Source organism: Bos javanicus, chromosome 11 (genome assembly GCF_032452875.1).
Source record: "Bos javanicus breed banteng chromosome 11, ARS-OSU_banteng_1.0, whole genome shotgun sequence".
In the NCBI taxonomy this organism is placed as follows: domain Eukaryota; kingdom Metazoa; phylum Chordata; class Mammalia; order Artiodactyla; family Bovidae; genus Bos; species Bos javanicus.
This window is the reverse complement of record NC_083878.1, coordinates 49107440-49123744: the sequence shown is the minus strand read 5'-3', so window position 1 is coordinate 49123744 and position 16305 is coordinate 49107440. Positions and strand designations below refer to the sequence as shown.

At 42.8% G+C, this 16305-nt stretch overlaps 1 protein-coding gene across 1 annotated transcript in view; it reads left to right on the top strand.

The window, feature by feature from the left end:
• LOC133256589 (uncharacterized) overlaps positions 1 to 15306 on the top strand; it is a 35266-nt gene extending 19960 nt beyond the window's left edge. The window contains exons 6-10 of the mRNA XM_061431378.1: positions 12819 to 12966; positions 13237 to 13340; positions 13823 to 13924; positions 14621 to 14789; positions 15135 to 15306. Coding sequence (XP_061287362.1) covers positions 12819 to 12966; positions 13237 to 13340; positions 13823 to 13924; positions 14621 to 14789; positions 15135 to 15148 — 537 coding nt within the window. The 3' untranslated portion in view covers positions 15149 to 15306. The remainder of the gene's footprint in view (positions 1 to 12818; positions 12967 to 13236; positions 13341 to 13822; positions 13925 to 14620; positions 14790 to 15134) is intronic.
• Positions 15307 to 16305: the final 999 nt, after the last annotated feature.

Below are 16305 nucleotides of genomic sequence, written 5' to 3'. Positions count from 1 at the left end.
AAGGAGAGAAAAAGAAAGAACAGGCAGGATGGCCTGTGTATCTATGTCAGTAAGTGTATGTCAAGTGAAAGACAGGAAGACGAGGCAGAGAGAGCCTCAGAGGGATTCAAAGCATGAGAAAGGCTTGATCTGGACAGAGAGGGCCATGAGTCAGGAAATGCCAGTGGCCTCTAGAAGCTGAGAATGAACTTCAGATGACAGCCAGCAAGGAAAAGGAAACTTCAGTTCTACAACCACAGGGAACTGAATTCTGCCAACAACCTGAATGACTTTGGAAGTGGATTCTTCCCAGAAAAGAGTCCACCCAGCCAACACCTTGATTTTGGCCTCATGAGACCCACAGCTGCTGCTGCTGCTGCTGCTAAGTCGCTTCAGTCATGTCCGACTCTGTGTGACCCCAGAGACCGCAGCCCACCAGGCTCCCCCGTCCCTGGGATTCTCCAGGCCAGAACACTGGAGTGGGTTGCCATTTCCTTCTCCAATGTATGAAAGTGAAAAGTGAAAGTGAAGTCGCTCACTGGTGTTCAACTCCTAGCGACCCCATGGACTGCAGCCTACCAGGCTCCTCCGTCCATGGGAGTTTCCCAGCAAGAGTACTGGAGTGGGGTACCATCGCCTTCTCCAAGACCCACAGCAGAGGAACCAACTGAACCGACTCAGACTTCTGACCTACACAGTTGTCGGATCATTAAATGGGTGTCTTTTGCTTGCTTGCTTGTTTGTGAGTTTGGAGCAGAGAGAGGTTTATTAAAGGGCCATGCAAGGAGATGGTGGCTCATAGCCTAGAGCCCTGAGCTCCCTGGAGGGTCTGTATGGGTGTGGTCTTAAGGCACTATGTCTGTGGTAACTGTCACAGCAACAAGAGAAAACTAATATAGCCACGGGTTGACTTGGAAAATAGAAGTGATTCTGTAGCCTGTTGTATAGGGTGTCCTTGAAGACAATGCTCCATGGGTCAGGGGCTTCTGGGAGCAAAATGGAGACACATTAATAAAGGACATGGAGAGGTTGCATCTATTAATAGATAGGGGAGGTGGTGGGAAGGACGAGCATTCGTGCCTCTAAGATAGTGTGTCACCTCTAAGACTGATCTACTCTTCAAAGCTTCAGCCACATCCTTGTTAACCACTGACCTGGCAGTTTAAATCATGGGGTTAAGAGGACAAAACTACTGTGTGTGTGTGTGTGTGTGTGTGTGTGTGTGGGTGTGGGTGTGTACCACACTCTCAGGGTTCCCTGAAGATATAGAGGACACAGTGCAGGTACAGGTACAGAGAAGCCCCTCTTTGGCAGAATAAATTAGATCCCACCCTCTCCTACTTTCTTTTCCGGGAGGATTTTACACAGGGAATTAGGTCCTTAAAAATCGTATGTAGGACTAAAGAAGTAGGTTCTGAATTGGGCCTTGAAAAATTCAGAAGTGATTCTCAATAGTAGATGCTACAGGCAACTTGAAGCTGGTTCTGAAGCTCAGAATTCAAGAACACACATCCAGGAATTAGATTAGAAAGCCAAATTCAAGAAGACTTTTGATACTGGAGATGCTCCTGCCCCCAAATGTCACACTTCCATGACCTGGCTCGCCAGTAGCCAAAATAGTCAAAAGAGAATAGAAAGATGGTATTGGGGTCAGCCTCCAGAATCCCATATCAGTACATCGAACTGTAGACACGGTTTCACATCCAGACGCAAGCTGCAATGAATTCTGGGAAGTGCTGCTGTAACTTTCCAACCTCTCCATATAGAAGGAGGGGGAAAAAAGAAGGTGAGAGAGTCTAGGCATAATAGCCACCCAAGGCGGCTTTGTCTTGTTTTCCTCTCTCACATTTATATTTTGAGTGGTAAGCTGCTGCTGAGAGGTTTAACAAAGATTTTTTAAATTGACATATAGTTGATATACAATGTTGCATATATACAGCAAAGTGATTCAGTTATAAATATACATACAACCTATTCTTTTTCAGATTCTTTTCTATAATAGGTTATTATAAGATATTGAATACAGTTCCTTGTGCTATACAGTAGATCCATAATAAAAATTTAGATTAAAATATTTTAAAGGCTCATTTCCAAAGTTTGCACAAATTTCATATTTACAGAACAGTTTGCATCCAAGTTTTTTGGGTAGTACGAACATCAGTATAGCCAGAAATCAACTCATTTAGCTTCAGCAAAGTTAAAAGTTAACAGAAGTTAACTCATTTTGCTTTTGTGTTAACAACAAATTGGCATTTGTAATGTACAATATTCCTGAACAGATATAAACACTTTCTTGGAATTATTTTGTTTTTAAAGGAAAGCATTATTTAATAAATAGTATCATGGCCCCAAAAGATGCATTATGACAAGGTATGAAAGTTGATGGGGGAAAAACTACAGTTCAGTTCATTTTTGTATGTGCTGAGTCATCATTCTAACTTATTTAATAATTATGATTCTTATTGCTGTTGTTATAAGTTTTGATTAGTTTTAATGTTAAAATTAGGTTGTTAAAATATAAAAAATTATTATTTTTTAATTAATTAATTTATTTTAATTGGAGGCTAGTTACTTTACAATATTGTAGTGGTTTTTGCCATACATTGACATGAATCAGCCATGGGTGTACATGTGTCCCCCATCCTGAACCCCCCTCCCACCTCCCTCCCCATCCCATCCCTCAGGGTCGTCCCAGTGCACTGGCCCTGAGCACCCTGTCTCATGCACTGAATCTGGACTGGCGATCTCTTTCACATATGGTAATATACATGTTTCAATGCTATTCTCTCAAATCATCCCACCCTCGCCTTCTCCCACAGAGTCCAAAAGTCTGTTCTTTACATCTGTGTCTCTTTTGCTGTCTTGCAAGTAGAGTCATCGTTACCATCTTTCTAAATTCCATATATGTGTGTTAATATACTGTATTGGTGTTTTTCTTTCTGACTTACTTCACTCTGTATAATAGGCTCCAGTTTCATCCACCTCATTAGAACTGATTCAAATGCATTCTTTTTAATGGCTGAGTAATACTCCATTGTGTATATGTACCACAGCTTTCTTATCCATTCATCTGCCGATGGACATCTAGGTTTCTTCCATGTCCTGGCTATTGTAAACAGTGCTGCGATGAACATTGGGGTACACGTGTCTCTTTCAATTCTGGTTTCTTCGTTGTGTATGCCCAGTAGTGGGATTGCTGGGTTGTATGGCAGTTCTATTTCCAGTTTTTTAAGGAATCTACATACTGTTCTCCACAGTGGCTGTACTAGTTTGCATTCCCACCAACAGTGTAAAAGAGTTCCCTTTTCTCTGCACCCTCTCCAGCATTTACTGTTTGTAGACTTTTTGATAGCACCCATTCTGACCGGCGTGAGTTGGTACCTCATTGTAGTTTTGATTTGCATTTCTCTGATATATTATGATTATTTTCAATTTGCTCAAGATTATGAATTATAAGCGGACAAAGCTGCATTTCTAGTTGACAAATGGAACCACAAGACATATGATGTTTCTTTTTTTTGGCTGTGCTGGGTTTTTCGGCTGTGCAGGGTCTTTGTTGTGGTGTGCATTCTTTTTTTTTTTGTCTAACTATGTTGCTCAGGCTTCTCTTACTGCGGAGCACAGGTTCTAGAGTGTTCAGGCTCAGTAGCTGCGGCTCAGGGCTTAGCTGACCCTCATGTGGGATCTCAGTTCTGTCACCAGGGATTGAACCCACACCCCCTGCATTGGGAGGCCAATTTTTAACCACTAGACCACCAGGGAAGCCCAAAATGATGTCCCTTAAGTTAAGCTTGTGACAATTAAACCAATCCACTGTAGCTCTAAGAAAACTATTGACAAAGTAGAACCAAAGAATGTTCCTCTTCAAATATGCTAGGGACTGTACTTTCAGTAAAAGGGTGACTACTTGAAGTAGCACTGATGGTTACCAGGTACCAAGAAAACAGATAATGAGCTTGGACAAGAGTATTTTTTAGAGCTCTCATTATAATTGGAATGGGATAAAAAGGGAAGAGAAGATCGTCTCATGCATACAGGAAGTTACCCTAAATAGCCTATAAAAGGATCATGACTTCTGACCCGAGGTTATGTCATAAATAAAATCGTCACTATGGAAAATGACAGGTGGTAGACCTAAATGCTGAAATCAAAAGAACATTGATAAGACTAAACACACTGTGTCTTCAGGTTTTAGTAGATAGTTGGAGCTCTCAAAACATAAGCAAGGACTGAAATTCAAATTAAATGCTGTAGATAAAAATAAAACGAAGTGTTGACATAAACAGAAACTTGATGACTTTAGAGAAATTCGGGTAATAATCTATACATGCTATCAGGAAAATTGGAGAGATTCCATGATGATCCAGTGGCTAAGACTCCATTCTCCCAATGCTGGGGGCTGGGGTTCAATCCCTAGTCAGGGAACTAGATCCCACTTGTTGCAGCTGAAGATTCTGCATGCCACAACTCAGAGTTCACATGCTGCCGCTAAGATCTGCCACAGCCAAGGAAATAAATTCATGAGTAAATAAATAAATAAAAAAGAAAACTGGAGAACTCGTGGCTGCAAAAAGCTGTAAGTCAAGGAAATAATTTGGATAAATAGGCAGACATAGTACTCAGTAAATCTAATGCCTTAAAGTACTAAACTTCTGAAATATGATACAACAGAAATGTTTACAGAAGAAAAAGATCCATGAAGACCAGTGAAAAGCAAAATACTCCATACAGTTTTGGTGGGTATTTTTTCCCTTCTTATTCCAAGTGTGAGGCTATTTAATATTTTTCCAAGTATAATCAAGAAAAGCAGACAGTTAACCTCAAGGGGCTGATTTATTTCATGTAATTGGAACTGAATAGAGCAGCTCTCTAAAGAAAGAGCAGGTTTTTTGTTTCTTTGTTTTTGTTTTGAAGAGCAGTCACTTGTTAGTTAAATTTCAGGTGGCCTGGTAAAATATAAAACCTTGCTTCACTCTGTTTTTCACCACCTACTTTCTCCAGTGGGCTGATGATCTTTCCATTTATTTTAGCTTTACTGCCTCTAATGATCTCTTTCTTTTTCTACCATTTCATTTCGTTATACGAAAATGCCCCATGAGTAAGCTCAGAGTCATGTGCCAAGTATGGGACTGTGTGAGTGCAGTGCCTCTAAGCTGCACCTTCCTCGGAGGGCGGTGGGTCCCTCCTGTGGCCTCGGGGATGTGAGGGTGGGAGTCGTGCTTTTCAGTCACCATTTCCGGCCACTCGATGGAGCTCAGTGTCCCTGAGTCTGAGTTATTCCTAAAACTTTTTTGAGAGGTGTAAAGGAAGACAGAAAAACTGAAAGTCATAGTATGCTCATGGCTGGAAAAGTGACTGTAAAGAGATGAATTTTTTCCATATTAATTTTTAGTTTTCACAAAATTTGGTATGAGAATTTCATTGTGATAGTTTATTAGTAAAAAAAATTTCTACATTGTTACCTTCAGTATTTAGTCAGAGAAGCCAATGGCACCCCACTCCCGTACTCTTGCCTGGAAAATCCCATGGATGGAGGGGCCTGGTGGGCTTCAGTCCATGGGGTCGCTAGGAGTCGGACACAAGTGAGCAACTTCATTTTCACCTTTCACTTTCATGCATTGGAGAAGGAAATGGCAACCCACTCCAGTGTTCTTGCCTGGAGAATCCCAGGCACAGGGGAGCCTGGTGGGCTGCCGACTATGGGGTCGCACAGAGTCGAACACGACTGAAGCGACTTAGCAGCAGCAGCAGTATTTAGTATTAACACAGTGGCAAAGAATCCGCCTGCCGGTGCAGGAGATGCAAGAGACTCGGGTTTGACCCCTGGGTCAGGAAGATCCCTTGGGGTAGGAAATGGCAACCCACTCCAGTATTCTTGGCTGGGAAATTCCATGGAGAGAGGAGCCTGGCGGGCTACAGGCCATGGGGTCGCTAAGAGTTGAGCGCAACTATGCACACACACACACACACACACACACACACACACACGCACAATATACTTTATACATGCTTTTGGAAAATAAAGTATTAAAGCATATAAAATATTTTAAAGATACTTTTTCTTGTTTTTTGAAGTATACTTTTAAAGTAAAGTACTATCAGAGAAAAATCTGAAAAGAAAGTTGCCGTAGTTAAACCATGTGGTGTTAAATAGAACACTAGATATTCAGACCAGTGGGACAGAAGAGATAGCTCAGAATTTGATTTTATTAAAGGTAACTTGATATATGATAAAAGAATAAATTCAAATCGGCAGAAAATCAGGGAAACCAGGGAAAATATACCATCAACAATTTAAATTAACTGAACATATCATTTTGTAAAGAATAAAATTTGATTCCTGCATATCTTACTAAAATAAAGTTCCAGAGAATTAAAATAATACCACATTAAAAAACTAGATAACAAAAAAAAAACTAGGTAACAGCAAAAATTTGAAAAAAAATTTTTTTAGATAAAGGCAATAATGACATGACAACTTTCTAAACTGAAAAAACATGTCATAAAGAAAAGATGTGTTTGACTATAGAAAATGAAACCTTTCTAAGCAAAAGAAAAACATCACCAGCAGTTAAAGGTAAGCTATGAAGTGACAAAGCATTCGGAGTATTTTGTTTTATTTGTTTATTTTTTTAATGTTTACTATTGCTTTTTTTTAATCCCCTCTCCTCCCCCAAGTGGAGTAGTTTAATCACCATTAATATACTTATGACATAAAGAATCCTTAGAAATTTAAAAAAAAATAGTAGAGTCTAATAGATAATGGGCAAGGGCCAAAATCAAAATAAGAAAGATAATTCCCCCAAATAAAAAGTTTAAAAAATATATGTAGATATGTATTTATTTGGCTGCCTCTGGTCTCAGTTGCAGGAACTGCATTGCATCATGTGAGATCTTTTGTTGTTATGCAGGGACTCTCTAGTTGTGTTTGGGAGGGCTTAGCTGCTCAGTGGCTTGTGCAATCCCAGTTCCCTGACCAGGGATCGAACACAGATTCCTTGCATTGTGAGGTAGATTCTTAACCACCGGACCACTAGGAAAGTCCTCCTCCCCAAGTGCATTTGACAGTAAATAAATATTTGGGAAAATATTAAACAATTTGTGGTCATAAGTGGAGATTAAAAGTACTTACTATTTCTACTCATTACATTTGCAGATGAAAGACTATGATAATATCTAACGCTGGTGAAAGTACAGCAAACTTGTAGGTAATGGCAGTGTAAACTGATATAATACTTTTGGAAAGTATTTGATAATGTTCATTGTTGCTGTTGTTTAGTTGCTAAGTTGTGTCCAAACTTTCGAGACCCCATGGACTGTAGCCCACCAGTTTCCTCTGTCCGTGGGATTTCCCAGGCAAGAATATAGGAGTGGGTTGCCATTTTCCTCTCCAGGGGATCTTCCCGAACCAGGAGTTGAACCTGTATCTCCTGCACTGGCAGGCCAATTCTTTACCACTGAGTCACCAGGGAATCCCTAATGTTCATTAGGAACCCTGAGATTGTAACTTAAGCATTTTTGGATACTCGTTTTGTTGGGACATGATTACATATAGTGAAATGCATAAATCTTAAGTGTAGAGACTGATGAGATTTGATAGATGCATGTACCCATGAGATTCACACCCCAGTCAGGATGGAGAACATTTTCATCACCTGAGAGAGCCCCTTTGTGTACTTTCCCCAAAACTCACACATCCTCTTCTCCCCTCCTATCATTTTTCTGCTCTTTTTCACCAGATGTGAATTTTGCCTGTTCTAGAATTTCATATCAATGGGATCATGCAGAGTGTAGTTTTTTTGTGTTTCGTATCTTTTTGCTCCGTGTTTGGCATTCATCTATTTTGTTGCATGTATTAGCATTTTATTTCTTTTTTATCACCAAGTAGTATTGCATTGTATGGCTAAACTTTATTTATCCATTTACCTGTTGGTGGGCATTTGGGTTATTTCTGATGTTTGGCTTTTGTGGGAAAGTTTCTAAGAGCATTATCTCTCTCTCTCTCTCTTTTTTTGTTATTGTTGTGGTAAAATACATATAACACAAACTTGCCATTGTAGCCATTTCAAAATGTACAATTCAGTGGCACTAATTAAATATTCTGCACTATTTCCAAAATTTATTTTTATGACCTTAAATAGAAACTCAGTAACCAATAGCAATAATTCCTTCTTTTCCCCTCCCCTCAGTCTCTGGTAATCCTTGATCTATTTTCTATCCCTATGAATTTGCCTTTTATAGATATTTCATGTAAGTGGTATCATATGTATTATTTTGTATCTGGCTTACTTCACTTAGCTTAATTCTTTCAAGGTTCATCCATGTTGTTACCTGTATCAGAACTTTATTCCTTCTCATGGTTGAATAATATTCCATTGTATGTATATACCATATGTTGTTGATCCATTCATCTATCAATGGACACTTGGGTCATTCCCACTTTTGGTTATTTTGAAAAATGTTATGAACATTGATGAACAAGTGTCCCTTTGAATCTCTGTTTTCAGTTTTTTGGAGTATATATCTAGGAGTGTAGGTGCTGGGTCATGTTTCTGTGAACATTTTTGTAATAGTCTTTATATGTGCATATGTTTTCATTAGTGTGGGTAAACATGTAGAGATTATATGGCATGTGTATACTTAACTCTGTGAAACAATGTCAATCTACGTTTAAAAAGTTCATTTTATATTCTCACCAACAACTTTTGAAGTACCCATTGCTCCACATCCTTCTTAACACTTAGTATTGTCTTTTCTTCCCTACATATGACAAATATTTAATATGATTTTTAATATCTCAGTAATCTTTGCACAATAGATATTATTATTCATTTAAAAAATTTGAGATGTAATTGACATATGACATATGATATGTTTCAGGTTTACAACATAATGCTTTGATATAATATAGATTGCAAAAAGACTATGACCAGATGTCTAGTTGTCATTCATCACCACGTTACGATTTTTTTCTTGTGATGGGAATTTTTAAGATTTCTCTCAGCAGCTTTCAAATATACATAAAGTATTACTAACTATAGTCACTGTGCTCTAGGTTACACAGCCAGGACTTGCTCTACACCTGGAAGCCTGTGCTTTTTTTACCACCTTCACCTATTTTGCCCTCTGCCCACATCGGGCCCCACGCCCAGAAAAGGGCTCTGTTTCTACGAGTTCTGTTTTTTTGTTTTCTTTTGTTTGTTTCATTTTCAGATTCCACACGTAAGCGAGATCTTGTTTTAATTGTAGTCATTTTGGTGCCATCATTTCATGGTAGTTTTAATATAGAATTCCCTCATGAGTTATGGTATTTAACACTTTTTCAAATATTTATTCGCTATTCTTCCTTTATGAAGTGACTGTTCAAATATTGTGCCCGTTTAAAAGAATCAGAGTGTTTTGCTATTATTATTAATGCAGTACTTGCTGTGATAAAGAACCTACGACAGACCCACCTTTATACAGTCATTTGATTTCTGACCCAGATGTCAAAGCAATTCAATGGGAAAATGAAAATCTTTTCAACAAATTGATCTGAAGCAACAGAATTTCAACCCAGCGTATTTGAGGTGAATCGCAGACCTACATGTAAAAACTACAAAACTGCTAGAAGAAACAAGAGGATATCTTCATGACACTGGGGAAAGCAAAGATTTTTTGAAGACTGACTTGCAATGGGCTGGTCCATGGGACCCCACGACCGCAAACGGATAGGACTTGTGGACTTGTGCTAGGTTCTTGTCACGTGGGACCCCAGGGCCCCTTGTCCATACCCCTTAGCACCCCAGAAAAGGGCTTGCTGGAATATCTGATCTTACTGAATTCTGCAAAGATATTTGTATATGTGTGTATTTACTGATATGTGTATTTACTGAATATGGTAAAGAAGGACATGAGTCACCTTCTTGGGCTTTCCCCCTTCACTAATGTGGTCTCCACATGTAGACCATGGTATCTTCACGTGGTTAGGAAAGAGGAGGCTTGTGGAGGGGAGCGGGGACAGCGCCTGACCTGGCGGCCAGATGGCAAGCAACTTTGGCCTAGAGACCTAGAGATAGGGCCAATGTGGAGTGGGGACGAACTTGGATTTTGGAGTCTGAGTTCAAATCCCCAGACATATGTGGTTTGAGCTGTGTGTCCTTGGAGCATTCACTGGACCTCTCTGAGTCCTGGTTTCCTTACAGGAGGCGAACCCTTAGCTGACTATCTGGTCTCAGGATAGTTCTAGTAATCAAGGGTGGATGTGACAGCAGAGGCAGCCCTGCCCTCAAGCAGACCACACAAATGCAACACCTCAAACTCAGCTTTCACACACAAGCTCCACTTCCTAATTTTCCTGCTTCACCACTGGCCCCTCAGCCTTCAAATACTATAAAACTTTTGCCTCCTGTCTCCTCTGTCTCTTGTATCTGATTAGTTACAAAATGCCATCAATTTTTCCTTCAAAACACTGTTTAGCAAGAAGTTCTTCTGTAGCTGATACGGCTGTTGCCTACCTGATCCCCTGACTTCTCCTCTGTCCTTCCCGGCAGAATCTCAGTTTGGTTCAAAGTCCAGCCAAAGGCTTCCTTCTGTATAGCCCTTCACAGTTGCGAGTACCCCCTGGGCGTACTGATGAGACAAGCTGAAGGTCTCTGGGAAATATTTGCTTTTTAAAAATATATATAAGTACCTCCCTTTCCTGCTTCACTCTTCTCAGTTTTCCACCTGGGGCGGGGCCCTAGGGCCTGGAGGGCCTCAGTAGTCATCTTGGGATTATGAGGCAACCAGTCTCAAGAAGGCATTCGCGTCACTCACCCAGACTACTGCACAAGCTGTTGCTGGGCTCTCCCGACCTCTGCCCTGCAAGTAGAAGCCTCATGAGTCCCAGAATTGAGGACTCCAGTTAGAGTTCACCCCTCAAATAGAATATGAGGAAACCAATGGAAATGATGAAGGAAATCTAAATTTATTGACTGGGATGATGTTCATGACATTTTGTTAAATTTAAAAAGCTGTTCCAAAACATTTTTTATGATATATAACTTTATATAAACATATACTTGTTTATAAATATATTCATTGAAAGGCATAAATGGATATTTATGTAAATTTTTTTTATAATTAATTAATTTCCAAAGTATTGAGATATCAGACATGCAGCATTATATAATTTTAAGGTGTACAACTTAATGATTTGACTTACATTCATCATGAAATGATGATTACAGTGGATTTAGTGAATATCCATCATCTCATAGAGATCAACATTAAATAGACAAAAAGTTTTCCTTGTAATGAGAGCTCTTAGGATTTACTTTCTTTACAATTTTCATTTATAATCTACAGCAGTGTTCATTATCTTTATCATATTATACATTACATCCCTAGTAGTTACTTATCTTATAACTGGAAGTTTATACCTTCTGACCACCACCTTCATCCAATCCTACCCCTTACCCTTCCACCCCAGCCTCTGGTAACCATTAATCCAATCTCTTTTTTCCAAGAGTTTGTTTTTAAAGTATAATTGACCGACAACACTATGTAATTTCCTGGTACACACCATAGAGAATCAATATTTCTATAAATTTAAAAATGATGACCACTATGAGTCTAGTTGTCTTCCGTTAATATTTCTGTAAATCTGTTTGGTGAACTTATACGTGGTTTCATTTATTGTTTCTAACTTATCTAATGAAAATTTATTTCAATAAAAATAAGAGAGCCAAAGTGCTTAAAAATGCTTCAATTCCTTGCTCCTTAGTGTGGCATTCACTGACTTCCACAATGGGCAAGAATAAAGGTGGTGTGTTTATGTGTGAATTTATGAGTATATGAAAGTATGTGGTTGTGAATTAATGTGTGAGTATGTGTGTGTGGGTATCTGGGAGTGTGAGTGGCTATGAGTGTGTGTGAATTTGTCAGTGCTTTGGAGAGTGTATGTCCCTGAGTTCATGTAACCGTGTGTAAGTGTGTGATGTGAGTTAGTGTGAGTGTGTCTGCTACCCTGGGATTTGGGTAATAAACCAGAAAGGATTCAAGGGGCCAGACAAACTATGGAATGCTCAGTTTAATTTGAATTTCAGGTAAACAACAAATACTTTCCAGTGTAAGTATATCCCACGCAATATTTGGGACATATGGATACTAAGAAATTATTTGTATCTACTATTCAATTTTTCTGACAGATGAAGGCCAATGACCTTTATGACACAGATGACTATTCAGACACCCAGAAGTTGGGACCAGACCCTGGCTGGGGCTCCTGTCCTTCCCACCGGCTCTCTCTGCCCATCGGCCAGGTCACTGCCAGGCTGGGCTGAACCCAGCTCTGAGGGAAAGGCCTAGCCTCCTTGATGATGGTGAGAAGGCTGGTGTGGGTCTAGGGGACCCAGGGTGCCCATAGAGCTCATGATCAGGGTCCATGAAGCTGGAGAATCCAGGGCTGGGAGGAGGAGCTTCAGGATCTACCCTGAGGGCACCTTTTTCTACATCTGAATCAGGTAGTGCTACACTGGCTTAAATGGCTGGAAGGAGACCCAAGAGATGAGGAGAAGGATGACTTAGTGACACCAGCCCAGACCTCTGGGGTGGGAGGAAGAGATGAGGCAGGGGGCATAGATGCTCACCTGGCCAAGGGCCCTACCTGACCCCTCGGTAGTGGGGACTTCTCTTCCCATTACCACATCAGGGCAGGATGGGCATCATGGCGGCCAATGCTCTCTGTCAACACCTGGCTCAGCTCAGAAAGTTCTAGTGCTGGGCAGGGGGGGTGGAGAGGGGTGTGTGGAAGCTCTCACGTACACTCCTCCTCCCACTTCTCCACAGACCAGTACCGGTGTTTGTGGTAATCTCAGAGACATGGGAGGTGGCCAAAAAGAGGAAGAGGACCCTGCCAGGTTCGAAGCCTCTATAAAACACGCTGTGGAGGGAGCCTGGGCAGCTGCCTCAACATGACCTCCTGGGCTGTCCTGCTCATCGCCTCGGTGCTCCTGGTTGCCCCAGGTGAGGACATTCCCCTTGGGGTAGATCCTGATGGCTCCTCCTCCCAGCCCTGCTTTCTCAGTTTGATGGACCTGAGCATGAGCTCCAAGGGCACCTGGCATGGGTCAGAGCAGCCCCAGGGCAGAGCAGGGCAGGAGGCACCCGGGACGCCTCACAAGGCCGCCTCCCCGTCCTGAGTGCCAGCTGCCTCCTGGGCTCTCCCCAACCAGAAGCACTGACTTCTCCTCTCCCTTTGTCTGTGGAGAGCTGTTCATGCTGTTTCTTCCACAGGGCTGGCCTTTTCTGGTCTGACTCCTGAGAGCCACGACCAGGCGACGACCCGTCAGTGTGATGGAGATGAGTTGTGCCAGGGCCTGGACCCAGAGGATCCCCAGGTACACTGGATACCCCCGCACCTGCTACCCGCCCCCCCACCATCCTTCTCCTTCCTCTCCTCCCTGGGCAGTGCCAGGGGCAAGGGTCTGGAGACTGAACTAGTCAGGGGGTGGGGAGGCAGGGCTGGGAGCTGAAGATGCTGGTTTTGTTCACACTAGTACCTGACTGTGGGGTGGGGGCTACAGTGGTGGCTGGGCCCTCCCCAAGAGCCTCCTCCTTGTCTGATGGTAGAACAGCAGAGGGGCAGATGCTGGGCTGGGGCCGGTGCTGTGGGTGTGGGGGCAGGTCGTGGGGTCTCTCAGCCCCTCTAAAACAGGCAGAGAGATGGGTAAGGGCCAGCCAGTCTGGCTCAGGTCCTCATATGGACAGACAGATAATGGATCGTCCTACTGGCTTGAAAGCCCCCAGGGGACCCTTCCTGGAGCCCTTATGAAGTTGGGGTGTCTGAGAGACCATCCTAATGGGCTTCCTTTCCTGATAGGGTGACCTGCTGCTCCAAGGAGAAGAGCTGGGCCTACTCTGTGGTTCTTGTCAGAGGATAATGCAACATCTGATGGACAAGTTGGGAGATCAGCCCGATGAGGTGAGACAGGAGGCTTGTGGGACTTGGCGGGTGGAGAGGTGCCCCCAAGTGGAGTGGGGAGGGTTGGGAATCCTTACCTAGGCTTTTTAAATGAGCTGGAAAGTGGGATGTACTTAGCTCTGAGTGAATACTTAACAAGTGGAGGCATCATCACCAGAACCATAGTTTCACTTTCCCTCCCTCCCTCTCCGTGGCTCCCCCAAGCTGCTCAGCATCACTACCTTCACCCTGGGGTACTCAGATTTATCCCCTTCCATGGGAGATGTCAGAAGAAGATATTTCAAAAGCAATGGACCAAAGCTCCAAGCTTGGATCCCCCTTTTAACCCGCCACACCTCCCCAGCAGATGGAGCCCCGAGTCTGGCCCTGGACCCAGAAGCTATATAGATAGAGCCTTTAAAGTGAGTCTGGGCACCACTCTCCACCCAGAAGACAGGGCCTGGGTATACAGAGGCTAAGACTCGGCAGGGTCAATTTCCTTTCCAGAGCCCCTGCTGGCCAGGCTTGAGATGGGGAGGGGGGCTGAGCCCTGTCTCTCCAGTCCCTGTTCCCACTACCACCTGGCACCAACTCCCGGGACCCAGCACTCCCACTGCCAGACCCGCTGAGAGCCCAAGGCTGCCGGGGCCTGCAGAGAGACAGTGCCCGGCAAGGCTCACCTGATGCCCATTTCCCATCACGGCGCTGCCGCTGCAGAATACCGTCATCGAGGCGGCCTCCAAGGTGTGCGGCAAGATGGGGCCGCTGAAAGGTCTGTGCAAGTCAATCATGAAGAGATTTCTCCGTCGCATCGCTGCGGACATCACAGCTGGAAAAACCTCTCGGGTTATCTGTGAGGACATCAAGATGTGCAAAAGCAAGCCAGGTATGTGCATAGGCAACAGCAGGGACTCACTCCCTGACAGCCTCCCGGTGAAAGGCAAACTCCTAACAGCCTGAGGCAGCCTCCCCCTGCCCCTCCCCACACTCCTGCAAACAATCCTGGGGTAAAATCAGGTCTCCATTTCTCCTCAGAGGTGTGACCTTGGGCAAGTAACCTAACCTCTTTGAGCTTCCGTTTCCTTACCTGTGAAAGGGCAATAATTATTTCTATTTCTGAGGCTGAAATGAGGATTGAATGAGACCATCACGTAAGATGAGGTTGACACCAAGGAAATGGCCCGAGACTGAGAAATCAGAGCCCGGATCAATCTGTCTCTTCTCTCCACAGTAGGTTTCATTTGATTCCCTGGGTCCTCTTACCCCATCCTGGGGAAAAAGCACAGAAACTCCAGCATCCTCGGCCGGCTCCTTCCTTCCTGAATCCAGGAGTCTTCTCTCCAGTTTCTCTCACCAAACTCCCTCCACTGCCTTTCCCTCTCAGAATAAAATATCATGCAAGACTTTTGCTTCAGCTTCTTTTCCTTTGTTGGGTTTCAGAAGAGGGGCACGCTCATCTGACTCTTAAGTTCAATCAATAAACAGGTTGTATGTCATGTGGTTCTAGATGCTAGGGGTTTAGTGGTGAACAAGACAACTTAGCAGCTCTCACACATATGGTCATGAAATAATTATTGTACTGCTTGTCACTCCAAGACCCTGGGGTACATCACAAACATACCCCCAGGAGCTCTCAGACCAGCTGAGGAGACCATTCGGGTTTTGTTGTTGTTGCTCAGTTGCTCAGACTTGTACGACTTTTTGTGACCCTATGGACTGTAGCCCACCAGGCTCCTCTATCCATGGGATTCTCCAGGCAAGAGTACTGGAGTGGCTTGTCATTCCCTCCTTCAAGGGATCTTCCTGACCCAGGGATGGAACCCGAATTATCTGTGTTTCCTGCATTGCAGTTGGATTCTTTACCAATTAAAGTACCGAGGAAGCTATATACATACATATATATATATATATATATATATATATATATATATGAATAGATAAAGATGTGGGCTATTATAAATAGTGCTATTGAACAGTGGGGTACATGTTATATTTTCAAATTATAGTTTTTGTCTTTTCTGGGTATATACTCAGAAGCAGGGCTGCTGGTTTATATGGTTACTCTATTTTTAGTTTTTTAAGTAACCTCCTTACTGTTCAGCACAGTGGGTGTACCAATTTACATTCCCACTGACAGTGCAGGAGGGTTCCTTTTTCTCTATACCCTCTCTGGATTTATTACTTGTAGACTTTTTGATGATGGCCATTCTGACCAGAGTGAGGTCAGATGGCCATCATCAAAACTACCTGAATGTAGTTTTGATATGCATTTCTCTAATAATTAGTGAAGAAAGCTGAGCGCTGAATAATTGATGCTTTTGAACTGTGGTGTTGGAGAAGACTCTTGAGAGTCCCTTGGACTGCAAGGATATCCAACCAGTCCATTCTGAAGGAGATCAGCC